Source organism: Phasianus colchicus, chromosome 1 (assembly GCF_987193195.1).
Source record: "Phasianus colchicus chromosome 1, bPhaCol1.hap1.1, whole genome shotgun sequence".
Taxonomy (NCBI): domain Eukaryota; kingdom Metazoa; phylum Chordata; class Aves; order Galliformes; family Phasianidae; genus Phasianus; species Phasianus colchicus.
In genome coordinates this window covers 177,899,796-177,921,375 of record NC_143436.1, presented here as the reverse complement: position 1 = coordinate 177,921,375, position 21,580 = coordinate 177,899,796, and the positions used below count along the sequence as shown (strand labels likewise).

The 21,580-nt window shown below is 38.0% G+C and overlaps 1 protein-coding gene across 6 annotated transcripts in view; it reads right to left on the bottom strand.

Moving 5' to 3' along the window:
• Positions 1-21,580, bottom strand: part of ATP8A2 (ATPase phospholipid transporting 8A2) — a 318,618-nt gene that overhangs the window by 259,037 nt on the left and 38,001 nt on the right. For all 6 annotated transcript variants that reach the window (XM_090133805.1, XM_090133804.1, XM_031615871.2 and 3 more), the window contains 8 exons: positions 11,689-11,788; positions 11,002-11,100; positions 10,127-10,172; positions 8,066-8,106; positions 6,131-6,204; positions 3,476-3,545; positions 1,135-1,262; positions 50-161 (listed from right to left, as the gene is read on the bottom strand). In XM_090133805.1, the coding sequence (XP_089989931.1) occupies positions 50-161; positions 1,135-1,262; positions 3,476-3,545; positions 6,131-6,204; positions 8,066-8,106; positions 10,127-10,172; positions 11,002-11,100; positions 11,689-11,788 (670 nt within the window). The remainder of the gene's footprint in view (positions 1-49; positions 162-1,134; positions 1,263-3,475; positions 3,546-6,130; positions 6,205-8,065; positions 8,107-10,126; positions 10,173-11,001; positions 11,101-11,688; positions 11,789-21,580) is intronic.

The window sequence follows — 21,580 nt, the reverse complement described above, 5'->3', positions numbered from 1 at the left end:
GACAAGTAGAATACAGAAAAGAGCACACTCCAAATCTTTAAAGACTTACTTGCATGAGTTTTGTATCAAATCCTGTATACACAACAATACCCAAGACCCACTGAGTGTTTCTCAGCTGTGCACCTCTTAGCAAGATCTGGTCTGGACCAACCGGAACTGGGCTGCAAAGCAAGAATCAAACAAGCACCTCTCAATTCTCAATAACAATATAGGAGAACAGTTCTTTCAGCTTTAGCTTCCTCCCAGCTCAAGAAAAAAAGGGAAGTATTTTAATCAACTTATATTGTCCACCTTCTTATAATTATACACACAATATACAGGTTTTCCTCTGTTGAAAGCCTAATCTATGCTAAGCACAGCAGGAAGAAGTTGATTCTAGGGAGCTCCTCTGGTTTCCCAGCACTTGAGAACCTGTGGCAGCTCTCTACTTCACTCTGGCTAATAAATTCTCTTTCATATCCAAGACAGAGAAGCATCACACTTGCAAACAGAACGTCCACTCAAAGCACACCATAACTGTATACATGTCATTAAAGAAGCTTTTTGGAAGAGATGCATTAACTCATGTGATTCTTCAAGTAATATGCAAGTGATCTTTTACTCCTCTTGCATCTGTCACTATTCTGCTTAGTCACTCAAGAAGTACAGTTTTGGTGCAAGGAAACAAGTACAGTAAGATGAAACCTGTACACTCCTGCTGACGCTTCAGGTTCTATTATTTATAGTCCTAAAATCTATTTTCTCAGAATTTCTTTCCTTTCAAGAGTTGTAACAGATCCAAGTCATATTGACAGAAACTCCAGATTCTGCAATCATTTTCCAATATGGAACTGAGCTTGTTTCAGCTTTAGCTCCTGTTGGAAGATAAAGTTTTCCAGTATCCTCTGCACATCTCCTGTTCCAAGACAATCCTAAAAATAAAACCATTTCCTTTGCTCCTTCCAAAGTGTCACTTCAGGTAAAGAACAACTGTGATTTCAAAGAAGACATGTCTCCCCTAGCAAACAGAAGACTCCACAGAAATGCAAACCTACACCATCTAAAAACAGATTTATGACCAGTGCTGCAGAGGAAAAGCATGCAAAAAGCATTTGTCATAACCAAAGGAGTCTATAACTGTTATCAAGCTGATACCTTTGACCATCTAAGCGTAAGGTTCCAGTGAAGTCATAGAGATGACGGTTTGGTCCTTCGCATTCTATCCTTCCAGATACTTTCATCAATTCTTCTTTTGACTGGAGACTAGCAGTTTGAGACAATCCCTGCAGAGACCAAACCAAAGGAGATTGTTGTCAGACACTGCTGTTAGAAGGCAAGAAGATAGGAAAATTTACTTTCTTTTAGTATTTTATAATTAAAAATTCGCTTGAATGTTTTGTTGGTTTTTTTCCTCATTATGTGTTTTTATTTTCAGATGAGTATTCCCTAACTTTCCTGCAATACTTAATTATTACAGGCACATGTGAGCCTGCTTACAGAGACTGCCTTACATCCCTCCTACCCAGAAAGCCTAAACAATCTTTGTGACCAAGAGAATCACAGAAAATTCATATCCATAAACCTTGAAGTTGCACATGTGCAGGACGAAGTAGGAGACAAACAGCCTAAACAGGCCTGGCTTTATTCTCTAAGTGCAGCTCTGCTGATGTGTTACTGCTGTTAAATGTAGTCACCCTTAATTGTAGACTCTTATAGGTCAGTACGTGCATTATGTTCTGACTGAACTCAAGGTTAATTTTCAATCCAATATCAAGCTGTAATCTAACATATTGCCACTGCATCTCAGGGACTGCACACACGATATCCCATTGCTTTTCAACTCTGAATGCCTCCGCTTGCTTAAGAGTGATCCCCTTTTAGTTTCTTTTGCCAGATTGACCACAGTTTTGCAAGCCAGCACAAGTTTTTAAGAGAAGTTCATCCCTGATCAGTTGTTTTTTGTTTGTTTGTTTTTAATTCTGTATTTTAAGCATGTGTCCAGAAGCAAATAAAATCTGACAGGAAAGTGTGATCTGATCTACTGGGCTCTCAGAACAGGAAGCCATGCTTTCATAAGTGTAACAAGCAAATAGCAAGTGTACAGCTTTTAAAATGCATATAGATATTATATATTTTTAAATACTTTATACATATACACATGATTTTGAAATAGTGATACAATCAAACTCATTTTTTGTAACTCTTTCAGAAAGAGGGCAAAGATTCTCAACTGTTTCTAAACACCATGATGAATAGGATTTTGCTAGCAAAACTAGAAATATCTGACCAACCTCCATTACATACCACAAACAGGGAACAAATTAACTGCAGCATAATGAAAAGCTCCTTTGAGCACTCCAGAGGGAGAAGTAACAGAGTGGTGTATGTGACAGCAGAAACTGCAGCTGTGACCACAAGTACAGGCGTTTTTCTTCTTTTTAATAATAAAACCAGCTCTTGAGCACTTGAATCCTGCTTATTCTTCTTATTCTTTGGAAGCACAGTGTACCAACACAGCTTCTTGATAAAGTCTTTTTTACTAAATTACTAAGAAGTGCTTGGGTTTCCCAGTAAAATCAGTATTGACAAAAAGTTGTTTGATAAAAATTCATCCATCAATGGGCACAAATTGCTTAGAATTTCACCTCCGCAGTTTGAAGACTAGTGGTGTTACTTCACTTTTAGTACAGAGGATTTTAGCTACCTCCCCAAAAATAAAGAAAAGCTAAAAGAAAAAAAATTTCACTCAAAAAAAAAACATTGTTGTTTCCAAGAAGTGCTTTTTCAGAAAAACTCCACCTTTAGGCAAAAAATTATCATAGTTTAGGGAAAACATGAGGCACAAATAGATGAAGAAGATGAAAATAGATGAAAATTCACCTCTGCTGGAAGGTCTATTATTCCAAAAGCGATTCCAGCAGATCCCACTTATCATTTTTTAGTTTTTAATTATAGTTCTGTATCTTCCAAATATAAATGCAAGACCTACAATTATTTCTCAGTACAAACTATATGCCAGAAAATCCACACCAGACTTGTCCCAACCACAATGTCTATACATTTAAGAGTGACACCTCAACACCTTCTCACTATTAGTGCTATGCTCAATTCAGCGAGGCAGAGTGAAAATCTATTTGAAGTGTTTCACATGAGTCAGGTTAAAGTTAATGCTATCATAATTGGCAGGAAAACTGGTCGAAGCACCCCCTGAACCTCAAGCAAAATACTATCAAGGTCTGCTTGATTTACCTTTGCAAGCTTATAACCTCCCTATTTCCTTCAGATTAGCTCCTTAGACGTGTATATGAATCATTATTGCTTGGGTTCCTATCTGTTGAATAAAAAGGCTTACTGTGACCTGGAAAGAGATGCATATTTTGTTTATTTGTCTTGTTTTTAAACACTACTAGTACTGTTGTCACACAGCCTACAGTCTGCTTAGTGTACAGCACTACACATGTAGAGGAAAAATAGGCCAAAATTCAGTTTGTTTTACCTGTCGTATTTTAAGATTCGTCTCCCCATCAAGATTAGCTGTTTCAATATAGCACATGGCTTGAGGTTCACTGTAGGGAATATAACAAGATTTTAGATCTGAAAACTGAAAACAAATTTATTTTTATACACTACATTTGCATTAAGTTGTCCATAATATATGTCTTCAATAAACTGAAGAGAAAAGCACATAGGTGCTCCACAACAACTAAAGAACCAGTTGAAAGTACATATGCCTTTGAATCTGAATGCCCTCATGCAAAACTATCCACAAAGACAGGACTAAATCAGGTTAATAAGAATTTAATAAACCATGATTAATTTAAATTCCTGAATTTGATATTTTACATTGCAGTCCACAAAAATCACCTGAGGTTGCAAGGGCTGTGCATAGATGAAGTAGCAAACAGTGTAAGAAGAGGATGCACTTAGAAGAAGAGAGCAGTGCTCTCTGCTATTGATTTTGTGAACCATGCATACTAATGTTGTGATCCACAGGACCAACTTGTATGCCCAGAGTTGCTCAACTGTGTGTGAAGACACTGCTAAACAGCTCCTCCCCACTTTGTAAGGAATCAGGGTTTGATGAGACTGAAACTGAGGGCTGTGATTTGCATCTTCTAGAGTTGCTTTTGCCTTTCCTAAAAGAGCAAAAATTCTTCCTCACAAATGCAAGCATTTTCAATTAGTCATGGCCTTTCCTATATCTAAATGGAACAAGTGCATAAGCACTTGTAATAAGGAAACATAGCTCTATCAGAGATTACTTCCTGACATGCTGCTTAAGATTGAAGAGCTCTATATGGCACCACCAAAACTGTTTTCATCACTGGCTTCTCAGGTTGTTAGGGAACATCAGTTTCCCCTCTGGACCTAAATCACATATGTTTCCGGTCTTCCACTTTTCTTACTCTTGAGATGTTGCTGTTTGCTTTCCAAAATAAACAATTAGTTAAACTGCAAATGTACTTAATCAGCAAGAGTCACTAACAAACACTGTTTAGGAAAAGCTTTGCTACAAAAAAGACACATATAAAACAATAAGAAGATAGATTTTTCTCTCCATTAATTATTTCTTCAAGAAGAAAGGTGCAGCATTCATTCCTTTGCTCCTCCTATGTGGGCAAACTGAGTCCAAACTCAATAAAGTCACAGTGTATTTTCAATTCAACTCCAATTTTACTTGTTAGAATCTCTTTACCCACTACAGCTGAGGTTGTTAACTCACGGAGAACTCTTAAAACTCTTAAAATGCAGTTCCTTGTAAATGTACATTTTCATAGAAATGTTAAAATGTTTCCATACAAAGCTGCGTTTGGATTCAAATTACTTTTTATTTTTCCTCCATGAAAACTTATTCTGTGTGCAAACTTCATTTTATGTCACCTTTCTTCTATGAGGCCAAGAAAGAAGGAGATAAACAATTGCTTATTTCAACTCTGACAATCAGTTCAGACAAAAAAATTAACACACTAACACAAAGCAAAAAATCCCACCCATTCAGAGCATGCAAAGCCTTCTGGTGAACTGAGGACACGTAGCATTGTCATTCAGAAAATTATGAAAATAATACCAATTGCACATCATTCACTATGGCAGTTCTGCTATTTATTTCAAGCAAAGCTTCTCCTAACATTCAAGTACTTTGGCTCTAATTCTTCAGTTACATGATTAGCAATGATAGCAGGTTAGTAGAATAATAGATCAAAAAGCTGACCCATGCAAGTTAAGGCATAAATCAGAAAGATTTTTGGTTGTTTTTTAGTATAGTATGATAAGAAGTTCAAGCAGAACAAGTACTTCTCAACACCAAAACAGAAAGTTACTGAGAGAAGCCTAACTAACTGCATGTGAAGGTTGAAAACTGCTTATTATAAAAAATAGTTTTGTTTCAAAAATACAACATTGTAAGCCATGGAATGAACGTACCTCTATCCTTGATCCCATAACATAGTTTGAAGAAATTGAGCTTCCCATTTCTGAGTACCAGTGAAATGCTTCTATGAACTAACAACCAGCCTTCATTTTCCACTGTATCATAAAAGTTGTGTTATCTCCCACAAAGCAAAAGGAATGGTACTCAGTTTACTGCTGCTGCCATAATAGAGATAATTCAACACAGGTTTGTGTTCAACAACCCAAAGGCAACAAGCACGTGAACGAAGCCCAAAACCTATGCTGCAGGCTAGCTACTTAAAAGCCATCTGGGTTGGCCTTCCGAAATTACTGTTTGAAAAGCTTTAGAAGAAATCTTTGAGTGGCAGGAAAGTATGCTGGAAGTTCAGTGGAATTATTTGGAAGAAAACTTAAGCTTCCTTGATTAAATGAAGGGGATCCTCAAAAAGCCAAGAAACAAACGACTGCATCAAACTTGTGCAACACATCTTCCATTTTCAAAACCCAGTGACAGACTTCGTATACTACAAGCACACAATACTACCAAAGTCTTAAAGAAGCCTTCTTTCTTACGAAGCTATCAGCAATGCTAAAAAAAATCATTGCCTAGTAAAGCATGCTTTAACATTGCTGAAATTTTATTTTAAGATGTGGAGAAGACGTAGTGTCATCTGATGTCTGTTTTTATTAATAGTAAATACAGAGTTTAGAGTCCTCTGCACCTCAGTTCATCAGATACTTCCACACCCAAACAGGATACCTGGAAGATATAATGATCATGTCTGCTGGAAGATGTTGCCCATTGGTGACCTTCACAATATCGCCTACTGCTACCTGTTGAATCAGGGGCAGGGGTGCAGTAGCATGGAAGAGAAAAACAAACAGTTTGCTTGTCTGCAATGTTAGTTTGTTATTGTCCTTCACCCAACAGAACATAATCATGCACAAAACAACTACAGACAGTGTTACTGGAAGTCAGAGTACTTTTCACTGCAAGATTATAGATCTAGTATCAAAGCTTCTGTTTCTTGAAGGCAAAACAAGCTATATATATACACACATATATACATATATATTTGTCTGTAGAGAATAACAATAAGGAAGTATGAACTTGTGCAGCAACTCTTAGTAGAAGTGATTTTTCTTCTATAATTCAGCTGTTACCCTTATCTGAATTATTTTTTTGTCATTTAAGTACAGTCTAATCTAACCTACAGAAAGATTTTCCCTGGTTAAAAAGTACCTTTGATACTTGAAGAAGATCAAATTCAGTAAGAGTGAGTTTCTTCTATTTTTTCTCTATATTACTTACCCACTCAGTCATCATTACCTTCCCTTAACACTATATAGATGCACTGCTTTTAACAGTCAGTAACAAGAAGCTTTGTCTCTACAGATGGATAGCAATCAACCAGTTCTTTTCTGACCTACAGTCACTTGAGATTTGCAAAGTCATAACTTCTGGAGTACTGAAGACCTAGGAGTTTCCAGCACCTGTTACAGGAATTATACATACTCTGTCCTTCTACAAAACCCCATGCAACTCTCTCAAGACAGTAAGCCAGAACTGCCTAATGTATCTCAGTTTTGAGCATCCTACGTACTGCTTACAGCCCCAAATGTGCTTCAAATAATTGAACATACAAATTTATTAAAAATGAAACAGATGGCATGATTGAACAGGCAGATTTATTAGTCTTATTTGGATCCCACTGAAAACAAATACCCTTGCTTTGTAAGCTCTACAAGTATCAGAAATCTGTCTTAAAGTAAATACATTGATAGCACAGTTATTCCCTAACAACATATGCAAGCATAGACAATATGCAAATGCAAGATACAGACCAATTGAAGAAATATTTGAGAAGACAAAGGGTATAAGAAAAAAAAAATAGATTCCAGGCTCAGCTTCAAATATTACCTTTGAGTTCACTGTCTTCACTTCAAACAGGATGTGGAACAGCATAAATAACATAACCAAGAGGCCTCAGAATCCCCAGAGATCTTTAGTTTCTGCTATAATCTAACACTTCAGCAGGATTGCATTTAGGTCTCCTGAGGTAAGTCTCATTTCTCTGAGGTAACAGACGACTGTAATTCACCTTCATCTATTAGTTAACAGAACTCATTTTGTCTTTAAGAGGAGTTAAGAGCCAAAATTACATCAGTGCATGCTGAGGGACTTTAGAAAGTTCTGTAAATAGATCTCAGCTTGTCCCAGAAGTAGGTTTCAATACAACCTGCGTTCAAGTGTGCTGAAGGTGGCAGCAGTTCTTGCGTTCCCTACTTGAGTCAACAATTAGCCTCAAAACATAAGAACTTTTTAGCACAAAATAAAATAAAAGGAACAAAAATAAGCCTGTCAGACTCCTAAGAGAAGTAGAGCATTGCAGTGAAAGTGACTCTTCTAGACATGGACTGAAAAGAAAATACCATTTATACACCAGAACACATTAACTGTCAAGCAAGAATACAATTTTGCAACATTTGGTTGAAACATAGTACTAAGATATAAAGATCAGTATCTAGAGGCTTTGCTCAGGGCAATTTTCACCATTACAGCAGAAAGGACCCCTCCCACCTTAAGTCACAGGGCACACATAGGGCATATTAACTCTAGGCCTCCCTCTCTGTTACAGTAAGAAAAACTTTTGAACTCTCTTTCTCCATCTACCCCACCCCTGATTATATTTACCTCTTTCCACACAATGTCTTGCCACATTCCATTTCTTAGAACTGAAAAGGAAATGTAAACTTAGATCAGAATAAATACCCAAGATTCAGACAAATTTTGAAACAATTATCAGTACAGAACATGTCTGTTCCCTAGATCAAATATAATCTCCATATACACTGTGTGAAGTTGCCCAAGACACAAAACACTGGTTCCAAGCCTAACACACTTCAGCTCCCAGTGTAGTTGCACATGTTCACTTGAAGAACGACTTTCAGTTGGGTTTCTTCCAACGCAATTTAATTCATATATATCAAACCCACTCTGCAAACCAAGTCAACACATTCTATGGGAAACTGAAAACAGGAAACATGCTTTGAAGCTACACAATAAAGATCAAAAGCTGAACAGAGATAAATGCAAAATCTATATGCATGTTAACGAAGCAAGCATCTGGTCACTACAGGTGGAGCTCAGAACATAGTTAAGCAGACAGTGGATGTCTGCTTGAGGGTAAGCATAACTGCTCTCTAACTGATGACATGGCCTAGACCTCACTCAGCTGTATAAGGAGTCTAAGTATCTAAAAGCACATACAGAAACTAAATTTAAAATGCCTTAATTCCACTCTGAACATAAATAAGCTTTTCATACTTATAATGCATTTTTTCACTCTTATGACACTCTCATAAATGTGCTTTTCTAACCTTCCTCTTAAAAAAATGATGACAGTTTCAGGCAGTATATTCTGAAAACTGTATTTAGAATATAAAAGCAAAAAATACATGTCGAACTACACCAAAACAATTGCTTTTCAATTGCTTTGTTCCAGTTACATCCATAAGAGCATCTTACGGACACTCAGTGTTCTTTAGGCTGTCTCTCCACAATTACTATGATAAGCTTCCTCTTAAGTGTTTGTTAGTGCATGTTCTCTATCCATAAATGGATTAGACTGAACTGCCTACATGACCTTGGAAAGTGCAGCCTCTAATGTTATCTATAGCATGTTCTGTTGTACTACAGCCAGATAACCGCAGATTTCTCAGGATTAATAATTGCACCTGCAACATCTTCTTGAACTCATAGGAAAAAAATACCGGAAAGAACTGATAAAACAAAGCTTTCTTTGATGTTCATTAATATACAACCTCAGTGACCAATATAACCTCTCAAGCACTAAGGAAAAACACACTGAAAATATTCCTGCATATATTCTGCCTGTTAACTGAAGCATGGATCTAGCACGTTGTTTTGATCCTCGTGTTCCACTAAGCGTTTCTTTAGCTTTTTGACACTTAAACTACATATAGAATCATAGCAACAGAATCATTTAGGCTGGAAAAGCTTCTTAAGATCACCAAGTCCAACCACTTTGGAAGAAAGATGCTCTGCTGAAAGTTCAAGTCACTTTGTTTTCAGTTTCACCTACAAAGCTCCACAGTGGAATGTCTGAGAACACCAAGATCCCATGATTGCAGAGTGGCTGTGAGGTAGCAATCAATAAATCCTTACTATTTTCTGCACAACTTTTCAGTTAAGGGAAAAGAAAATCAAAATGATGTCTTGAGGTAATCAGTGTCAAGCAGTTTCAATATGTTAGGGGTAAACATTGGCATTTATGGGAAGTTCTTTTGCTGACACCTCAAAGAAAGCACATCCACAGAATACCCAGAGTTCTTCCTATATTTTAAGGGCAGCACATATATATATATATATCCTTTGACATAAGTTTTATTGCCTTGGTGGATTTTGAACAGTCAAGGAAGTATTCTGGAGGAGGAGAGAACTGCTCTGTTTTCACGGAGGAGCTGAGAACTGCATGACTTCAAACAATCCTGAAATTAAATCAGCTTTTAAATTCTAAAAACTTACCCCAACCTCTCACCCCCAGGTGTCACACAGTCAGCATCAAACATTTTGTAAGGTACAGTCCTGACACGCCAGTGACTACCGACTCCAAAAAGACATGTACTTGCCACCATGACAGTTTCAGTAACACAAGTCTATATATTAAAAAAAAAAAAAGTACTCTGGTATTCACTATTTGCACTTCAAGTATTTAAGATTCTTTATTCTTACCTACTGTTTTCTTTTTGTTCACTGCACTGTCTGCCTTATGTCTTTTCTGCAAGAAAAATATTTCATTACAGATAATTTCATGAAGGATTCCAAAAACATTAAAGCTAGAAACACGACATGCCACAAGAAGATACATGGGGTCTTTCTTGCCTGTATGTTTTGAAAAAAGCCACACCTATCACTTAAATCCAAAGGGCTTACAACAAAATGATACAATTTTAAAGCAACAATCTCCATGTTGGCAATCAGACACAAACAAGGATCAACAGCAGAAAGCTGAAGTCTCCAAAATTGGTTTTTGAAAGGAAAGCAAAGGGAAAAGAAAGCAACAGTATATTTAGCTGACAGTTGGAGTATACATGTTATATGTACTGTGTGTTTAAAATGTTTTCTAAGTTAAATTATTAATCAGAACCTTGCAAAGTATAAACATGTTCTCATTATAAACAGTATCCAGATTTTCTTTTGCTCTGCCCTGAAGATAATTTTACATTTTTAATGATTTTGATCTCCAGTTTTCAAAACCTACTAAAAAGGCCACGTGTCTGTCAGGACTCTACAGTTCCTGTTCTAGCCAGGCTTTTCTAATGAATGCACCAATAGATAAACTTGAGTAAGTATAAGTAAGTGTTCTGTTCTACACCAACTTGTTTCCATACAACTTGTTTGTTTACCATGTAAGCTGTACCAGAAAATTATTTACTTATCTCTGTATTACAGAAATTTCTGAAGAGTCAGCATCTTTGAAAGTATTTAGCCACTGCTCAGTAATGGCTAAATAGACTTCAGAGATGCAAAGCTTTATGGCATCTCACGGCTTTTTGAAATACCATCTGCTTTTAGTGTACATTTCCCACATAATAATCCATACTCACATAGTCTTCTATGATTTCTTTGATGCCAGCAACTGTCAAAATAAATAGCAATGGCACCAAGGTGGTATATCTTCCTGTTGGAGAGACATCTGGAATTTGCTGTGAACAGAAAGGAAAAGAGATGTTCATTTTATTTTTAAAATAAGTTTCTAGCAAATTCAGCATTTCATGCAAAATTACCAGCAGAAAAAGAGACAGAACTTAAATTCTGATTTGTACATGATTGCCATTTAAGTTCAGCAGGCACACCAGCCTAAGCTCCCAACCAACTTGAAGAAGCTACTGCTATGAATGTATATGATTATGCTGCTGTACAGGCCTTTTATTTTACTACTTCTTAATAAGAAAAGCATTCAACTGATGAATAGCACTGATTCAGGGTGAATATCTGTACTATTTAAAATATCGGCACATTCACAAGAATCTATGCATGTTTTTCCCAATATGGTCAGTATTTCCATATTTTGTGATACTACTATATTAATAATATAACTAGCTTGATTTTAGGAATTATGTTGGAAAAAAACAGCTCCAATACCCTCTAATTTCAATTATTAAGTACATATGTCATCAATGTTACTACTTAACCTACATTTGAGAACTTCTTTGCAGTCGACCTTGAACATTCAAATAACTGTAGCTACATTCAGTTATTTAATAAATGAAAGTAAAACAATGAAACTATACCTGCAGTAAGGCAATGAAGAGGAAGAATGCATTTGCAGCTTTTCTTATCTGCTCATACAGGAATCGAGGTAGAAAAGTCACCACACTGTACTTGGCTGTGCTGCAGGTTAGAAGATTTTTATTTTAATCCTTCATCTGAACATTACGGAAATTTAAAGAAGGCTTCTAAAGCCACTGTTAGAAAATGATTTGAAGATCATACAGTAAAAACATGTACAGTATGAAGGAATTCAGCTATCTGTATTACAGTGAAGAACAAGAAGTACCGTACAGAACAAGAGGTATCACACAGATCCAGAAGGCAGACAGCAATACATCACTACAACCTCAACGACTAGGAGAACCACCCTATAACTTGATGTGTGACCAAACTCCAGTACTATGAGCAGCAGCACCATGAGCTCAGGTTAAAGCATGTAAGTGTTTACCCCTCATAAGAGCATAAATCTTAAATACTGGGGTAGGCTGAGTTAAACATAGAATCAGAAATTGTACAGTGACATTTTTGAGCTGCCTCCTCTCCTAGCTCAGAACCTAGATTCAGTTATGAACAATCTTCCATAATAACCATCCACAGTTTCACAATATTTTCTATTTTCTACAAACACTAACTGGTCTCTAAGATACATAATTTCTAGTCTTCACATCAAATCCAGCAATGGCTATTATGAAAAATGTGAAAAGTGTCCAAGCTGACAAGAAGATTCAATCACACAATTGTCAATGAGTTATATAAGCCACCTCCAAGTTGTCAAGTAACCAAAACCAGCTGAAGAGAGTAAGACTACTACATGCAAGCCTTTACTCTGAACATACTATTTACATCAGGGATCTATGTGCTTGCTTGATATAGGTTCAGATGCACATGCTCTGTTGCACTGTCTGAGCAGTATGAGGCACAGTCTATTCAAGTAGCACACAGCATTCTCTTATATGAAAAGAATAATTTTTACAGTTAAAAAAGCAGCTCTGACTTATTTTGCACTGCATAACTTCCCTCACTTATGCACTGGGCATTAAAATTAGCAGGAACCTTAAGAACCAAGTGCTTGCAGCTATGGTACAACTGTCTTCCTCCAAGACACTGAATGTAAGCCCTGCAAGAATCAGACAAACTGTAATAAGTGTTCTTTGGGTTTTTATTTTTCTATTTTAATAAAGGCAGCTTATGTTCCCAGGGAACAGACAGCTCATCAGTACTCCTCCTTTCAAGGAAAAGGAGTGGTGGAATGGGCTGCTTAGGGAAGTGGTGGAGTCACTATCCCTGGAGGTGTTCAAGAAATGTTTAGATGTACTGAGGGAGATGGCTTAGTGGGAAATATTGGTAACAGGTGGATGGTTGGACTGGATGACCTTAGAGGTATTTTCCAACCTTGGTGACTCTATGATTATTGAAGTCTCCCAAGTCAAGAGCACCTTTCTATTAAGCCCGCTCCTCTCTGAGAAATGTTTTTCCAGTTACCTTCTACCTTTAAGCTTTTCAGACTAATTGCAAGCCACAACACTATCTATCACAAATCATGAAATAATAAAATGAAATGCACTGCCTACCCTGTTGTGTCTTTCACAACTGATTGCTATGAACAAAACTTTTACTACCACCTTGATCAGACAATTAATTTTAGTATGGCTGTCTTAGTTATCTTCGTACATATAAGGTTAGATAACTGCATTCTCCATACTTTAATCATTTTCTTCTCCCTCTTGTCTTTCCTTGTCTGCACTTCTAAGGCATTTAATGAGTGCTGCACCTTCCTGAACAAAACAGTTATAAGAGATAAGATAGCACAATTTGTTACATGAAGCTCCGTCTCAAGGGGATCAGGCTTCCACATAGCTTACATCAACAAAATCAACTGGATAAAAACACACATCCACATTTAAAAGATCAAGTAGAACATTTGTTGTATAATTGAAGAGAATTTATCTCCTTGAATATTCGTTACTTCCAAGTTGTTTTTTTTTCTTCATTTGAAGTTACATGCACATAATCTCAAGTGTAATATCTTTCCTGTAATACAAAACATAATTAAACAAATTTCAGTAGTGCCTCCCATCTTTAACTCATTTTTTAATCAAATGAATAGTTCAGATTTAGCCCAGAGGTGAATCCCCCAAGCAGGTCTAAAGAAAAAAATAACAATATTAAGAGTTTGCAGATTTCAAAGATACATTACAACTACATATGATGCTCTACAGGCCACCAAGCTAGTGGAACAGAATAATGTTATGCTGGAACATTTTTATTTCTAGATTGTATGCTCATAGAATTTATGATTGAATTAAGAGCCAGAACTCGTGCAATTGTAATCAAATCAAAACATTTATAACATTCTACCATTTATCAACTTCTGCAGCTGACTGCTCCAAAGCATGCTCTTATTCTAATGATTATGCTAACATCAACACAATGAGTCGTTTTTGAGTGAACTTAATATGCATTAAATCCTTATATCCATGGACATTGTTACTTATGTAACATGGCAGATGCTTAAAATAACATAGGTATGACTAATTAGAGGTACACGTTCAGCTGTTACCAGCTCATTTGGAGCACATTTTTGGTCACTAAGGACAAGTATACGGAGGCTAGCCCTTTGACCAGCCCCAACACGGCCATTTCATCTTCAAAGCAGCTCTGGGAGCTGGGTGCCAGGCACTGCAGGTCTGCAGCTCAGGGCAGGCTGCGGCAGGGAGAGAAGTGGAACATATGCAGAAAACTAAATAACAAACCAGTATTTCCTAAAGCAACAGCTGTGAACTATGCACACCTTGCCTACCTACAGGGTATCATGTTTAAACAGGTGTTCAAACATTACAACAGATCTGTCTCCTTGATATCTGCAACTTAATTCATGTAAGTTATGTTTCAAGTTACATTGCAGAGCAAACTGGGACTGACTCTGTTGAATGAGTTTGGACACACATCAGTAGAGCTCAAAGTCCAGCCCTGCTCCCTGGCAGAAACGCAGAGATTTCTTTTAAAGGCAACCATTGTATAATTTGGAAAAATTTATGTCCCTCACATACCTTAGTTCATTCTTGTGCCAGTAAAAAAAATACCAGAGATGAGTTTTTTCTTATAACATCTGCATGAAAAGTAGCAAGCAGCAAGCTGAGAAACTCATTAACTGTATTCTGATATATTTACTTCACTTATTAATGAGTAATTTTCCTGTAACAACACCATAGGCTACCATTATCCCTATATCCATCCCCAATACATTTTATAAAACCATGTTTCCTCTACTGACTCATCCTTGAAGATACAAAGACTACCAGTAATAAAGGCAAAAAAGCTACCTTGGCGAGAAGCAAGTGCACACTGTCAAGAGGCATTTGAGTACAGCTTTACCATTTCTCAATCATCCATTTCTACTCCTTCACTGAGGTGGGGCTTTGTTTTGTTTGTTAGAAGATTGACAGTACAGAGATTAACTTCACCTTCCAACTCCTCATGTCAAAGAGAACAAGATCTCCTTGAGGCACAGGTGGTCCTGTTTCCAGAGGTAACAGCACTCACCTACAACTGTCCCTTCCACAGTTTAAAAAAAAAAACCTTGAAATATTCTCCCATGTGAGAGCTGAAGCATGAGCGCTGCTTCATGTCAGTGCTTTTGTAAGTTTGCAAGAGCAAGCAGAAAGAGAGCCAGTCACAGACATCTGAACCATGGGGGGGCTGGGTAATTGAGCGTTAAGGACTTGAACTCCTCTCACCAAGCAGGTTTGGTTTCCACTAACATGTTCAAAAGGTCAGGTTCTCTGGAACAGCGGAAGGAAAAATCAATCAAGAAGATCTACTTGAATTAAGGGTTCAGACACTGCCTTCGGTGGAACTGTGTGTGCATGTTAAGATCCTGGAGGCACATGACATCTCTTAACAGCAAGATTGATACTGGCTGCAAAAGTTCTGCATTAGCTCTTAAGTACAGAAGCAGCATTAAAACAAGCTAACTCCAGAGTTGTTATTGCTGCAGGAAGCACAGCAGCAAGCACAATATAATTCAGATGACATTTAACTAGATGAACAACACACAATTGTTACAGCAGGTGCAAAGAACACTCATTCACACAGAGCCCCACCAACAAACAGTGCTGCCATGAAGACTATTAGCTAGGTTGGTTCCTTGTACGTGTGGAAGGTTATTTTAATGATGAAACTGACTCAGGAGACATAAAAGTCAGATGTTTACAAATTCCCGAAAAGGGAGATGAAAGGTTTATAAAGAGCAATTACTTCTCTGCAGTGATTACTGCTTAAGTGGAAATGAGGTCTTCAGCAAGCCATGCTGGCTTGTTTTGGCAGCTGTTTCAGTTTGAACAAATGAAGCCTCCAACCTCACGGAGCTCCCTTCACTCTGTCAAGTGAATCCTTGAGAATAGAACTTCCATCAGTAAGTGTGGTCTGTATACTTCCATCAGCTGAGAAAAGGGCATGCTGTGCTTCAGTACTTGAGCCAGTTTGAGACAGTCTCTGAAGGAAGTCTGAGACAGGCTCAAGAACGAAAGAGGGAAAATAATAGCAGCCTTGAACTGCAAGGCTTGGATCCTATGGGCTGTGATTGCTCCAGGCTGAGATGCCTGACCAGAGCAAGACAAAGAACAAAAAGGTACCACGTCTGTTACACAGATGTGGAGACATCGCTGCCCATCCTCCACATGGCAGTTTTGTTTCCAGCTTTCTGCTCATCCCTCCTGTTTCCCTATGGTTACACTGACATCTTGTACATAAACAGCTCATATATTACGTATTGCTCCAAAATAAAACAGGTCATAACTTTGTTATTACACTGTTTTATCTAGCCATCTAAACATCAAGCTCTGAAACATCTTCCAACAAAACCGCTGTAAGGCCATATAAGAGGGATGAATCTGTTGTCTTGAATTATCCATACATTATGAGAAATGATTAGGAATATTCACATCTCTTAAAATTAAAGCATTTGAACTTTGGAAGTACACAAAAAAAGATTTCTAGCAGTTTCAAACTGCAGTGCACAGTAACTTGAGAAAACTTTCAACCAAGGGGACAGTTCTTATCCCAGGGACCTCCTCACCCTTAGAGCAAAGATTCCTTTATTTACGGAATGGGCTCCCACCAGAAGTAACAAAAGGCATCACTGTGTCTTCTGGAAGATTCATTCTGCCTTTGTAGAAGAAAGAAGTGATCACATCTTAAGTGTGTGCAGGTCTCCTCATATCATATAATGTGGGGAGAAAGGCCGTTTCATATGAGTTTAAATGTCTCAGGGTACCATACAAGCCCGCAACCTCCCCTGCCAGCCAACTTTCACCACCACTTTCTGTGGGCTAATATGCTTTAGGTCTGTGCCAGGTCCTCCCACGGGGCAGCCTGGCCTGGCTCTGAACACACATCCGCTGCCCAGCACCAGCTGAACATGGTGTGCCATGGGCACTGTCTGGGCTGCAAGCAGGGCACGGGGAGGGCACAGAGCAGCACTGACTGAAGCAATGGCAAATTGTTCTGCAACCGTGATATTCAAAAATCTAATCACGCCTCTTTACCAGACTTAGAAAACCCCTCTCTTACCAGAGAAAAGCATCCATTCACTTCACAGTCATGCCTCATTCATACCAGTGTTTTTTCGCAGTACGTACATTTGTGAACAACTATTTAGATGGATATTAGCAGTATTAATTGATTATCTTTGTTACTTCTGGCCAACAGAGCTACTTATCCTAGTGCATAAGTGACATCTCAGGACTGATGTTGAATTTTACAAGCCCTGCCTGGCTGAGCTATCTGCACATCCTCAGAAGCTGCATCAGCAACAAGCTTATCTTAAGTCACTTCATTTTGGTAGTTAACCTTGTACAGAGCAGTGTTAAGCTAGAAGTGCTTGAACATGCATTGTGAACTGCTATCCACTGGAGCCTGACAATCCTGCTCCTCCCTAGTTCAGTAAGAACAATTGACAACCAGTAACAGATTGGCAGCTTTCCATAACCTACAGTTCCTTGTGGCAGGACTTCTGCCACATGTAGGAAGTGGAAAACTACAAAAGCTAATTAACGTTGCCAAAATTAGCATTTTTCCAGTAGAAAGGTCTCCTACAGCAATGCTCATGGCAGCCTTAATACACAGCAGGCACTAGCATGACTGCTTATGCTCAGCTTAACTGAAAAACCCAAGCCCTGTGGTCACATTTAATAGAAGTGGTAGCATTTTTACTTCCAAATCCTGTACGCTGGAGGATTCTCCTAAAGCACACAAATAGACAAAGCCTTTCCATTTGTTCTCTATTCATGCAATCCCTACAGAGAAAAGGCTCCCAGCTATTTGTCAGTAACAAATGCATTGAACAAAGCATGTTTAGAAAACAGCTCTAAAAGCTCTGGAGGCATGACATTGTTTTAGCAAGCTCCAACAATGTCAGGTCATCACTAAAGAAATATGCAGCCCTGCTGGCAAGTACAGCTCAATAAAATAGAGCTGACAAACAATTAACCTAGAAATACTACTGTCCAATAAAGGGAGTTTAACAAGATATCCAGTTACTGTGCAAACCCAGAATAGATTTCACTAAACACACTGCACTGATATGAAGATAACTGAAATCAAGACACAAGCCACCTGCTACGAGTGATGGCGATCTGAAATTCACAGCGCGATCCCCAGTTCTAAAGCCATTATTTCTAAGTGTCATTGAAACTATCAGAACTGTTACTTCTTCAGTGACAAACAGGGGAGGTGGTAGAAGCAAATACTAACTGTTCCTTCAAAAGTGCATCTGAATCAACTCTTGAGTTCTTACTCAAACTCCATTAAAGAATAACTACAAAAAAACTTAGCTTCTTCCTGTTCACGTTTCACTGGACAGAGCAAAGAAAAGCAGTGGAAGAAAAAGTAAAAATACAGAATCAAAAGTGAATACATCTTGCTGAAGACGGGCCAATATTTACTCAACAAATGTGGGAAAGCAGCTTTGTTTGCATTAAGTCGAACTGCTTTTTAACTTTAAGCTCCGGTGTATGGAAGTTGCTTAAATAGTGAATTTATGCAAAGGGGGAAAGAGACCCAGTTTCATTCCCCTGCTGTGTTGCTACTGCAGGTACATGAAATTCACCACGATGCTGGGAGAAAACAAACGCATTAAAAACACTCCTTCAGGATGCCAAAGAGCTGAGCATGCAGCAGGTGAAGGGGCACCACAGCTATCTCACAGCTGTTCTTCCCATCTGGACATTGTGTCCAGGCTATATTCACCAATTTAACTGTCCCAGGGGTTTGGAGTTAGGAGCATCCCACCAGAGATTGAAGACATTGATATTTCAAATACATTGGCACAAATTAGCAACACAACATCACCGACACCAGGCAAGCATGGACCATTCCAATGGTTAAAGCACTCCTTCCATAATGGTATCCAAATCTTTCTGCACTGTGATAGATTTCAGTATCAGCTACTGCTGCACTGCAGGAGAATTCATTATTTTTTAGATTTTGTCATAAATCAGCATTTCTTATCAGTTAATCACAATATTTACCTAGAACTAAAAAAAGCTAGAAGAGAATTAGTTTAACTAATAATAGCATTTTACCAGTTGCATCATTTGGAATTTGACAATATTTTCATTCTTTGAAGGACTCCAAGATGCTTTTCCACAGTCCAGCAAACGATCTCCTCATAGGACAACAGAAAAGATTTCCAAATGCAATACAAACACCACTACAAATGATTATCTTATCTGAAACTCATGAGCTGAATACAGGTAGTTTCATGCAGAAAGCTATTACCTAAAGCACTTTTTAGAGCAAAAGGAAAGCCAATCTAGAGCCTAAGTGCAGATAAATAACACTAACTGGGATATCTGCAGTAGTTGGTCAATACTAATTGGTTTCTGCTACCAGCAACTTGTATTTCAGAAGCACCAGTGGAAATCTTCCCACACATTCCAAAATAGCACAAACTGCTCTGTATCAGTAATGCAAGTGGCTTCTATATTGCCTGCACATAACTTAACACTTGGTTCCATTTAATGCAGCATACAACTGAAATTAAAAAGGAACGAAGACTGTGGTCACAACTTTGTCACAGCAAGTACCCTGTAAGTAAACTGATGGGACAGCTTGGGACTCCAGCTAAGTGGCCTATTAAACACTAGTCTTGCTGTGTTACTACTAGCAGCCTTGTTACAGCTTCCAGCACTAAGTTCTGTGCAGCAATCCTTCTGCCTTAGGAATTAAGAAATTCCTTCTCAAAGATTTGTTCAAGTCTTAAGATGTTGCACAGCTCAGAAGTGGAAACCAATTACCTCTTGCTCACCTTTCTAGCAAGATTCAAACTGTGGTAGCACAGTTCTCCAAACAACGGATTTTCTGGATATTGGTGCATTTTGAGGGGTCTTATTGATAGACTAAGCCATCTAATCCTCTTCTGATGAAAAGCTTTTCAACAAGACTTCTGGATCCACTAAAAGCATGGAAAAGAATTTTGCTCTTAGTGGTGTCTGTGCCTGCTCTCCTACAGGTCACATACCAAGGCTGAACCTCGAGTCCTGCTTCAGATGTCCTCAGAATTGCACCAAAAGGTTCTACCAAGTGTGAAATACAGGAACACTGAAGAAAGCAGTTATGACAACACTTGTAATGTTCGGGTGTTTGGGATTTTTTTTTCTTTTAATTTAGAGACGATTTTAAGCATCTTTAAAGTAATTTCAGCATTGCTTTGTTTCTTGGATAAAGAAGGCTGGAGAAATTCTGCTTATAAAAAATAAAAAATAGCTGTTTTTAATATCAGCATCAACATATTTGCAACAAATATGTGGACTTAGATTACTCCACTGGTGATACTTACCGCATGCACTGGAAGAATGTTTCAGTACAGTCTCACATACTCAATATAAGCTAATGAACTCAGAGCTGATTCCCATATTAGTAAGGAATACCAAGGAATTCTACTTCAGTGAAAAGCAGTCCTGTAGAACATTCTCACTTTGTTAAGCAAAATAAACCAGTCTCCTGCACACCGGTGAGGATATGTTAAGTAGATATTTATGCCATTACCTCATACATCTCAGAAATATTGACACAATTCAGCTGCTATCATCATGCCCCATCTTCACCCTCTGTTTTTACAAGGCACTACTCAAGTTTGCTTTCAAACTATGAAATAAAGACTTCTGAGTCATCTCCCTCACTGTTAAGAAAATCACATTATAAACCAAAAAATAAGGTACTAACATTGAAAGAGGCAGACCATCAAACTCAGCAAAAAATGTTTCAAGTCAGAACTGCCAGCCCAGCTGCCACTCTTGTTACAGCTCTTTTCACACCACAATGATCTGCTGTAATTGGGTAGAAACCACCCTAATCAGTCACTGCTCAGTCACTCCAGGTACAGGCTGGAAATAATGATTCACTATTATTTTGTTCTTCACACCTGAATTACAGAGAAGAGGAAGTATGTTAAATAAGTACAAAGAAAGCCTTTTCCCATAGCCTGTTGAGAATAATGGAGAAAAAAAGCAGGCTGGTGTCTCTGTAAACAGTGTTGAGATAGGTCAGCAGGCTTCTGCAGCCAAGGATGTCTTAGGCTTGTGACAGCTGCTGGTAGACTTCCATCCATCAGTGTTCAGGTCTTGAGACTACAGATTACAACCACTGCCTTTAGAAGCATACAGCTCCGTACTGAAAGGCTGCAGGTTTTCAGAACGTGGACTTATGTATGAATGGACTTTAGTATGAATGTTTCACTTCATACTAAACTTCAAATTCATACACAGAAATAGCCATATTAAATAAACAGATACATACCTAAGTTGTGTATATTGAACAAGTCCAAACAGCTACTAGCTAGCTTTCATAAAAGCAAGAATGCAACACTGGAACTAAGGGTACGCTGGACAGTAATTAGTTTTGTTCCACTTT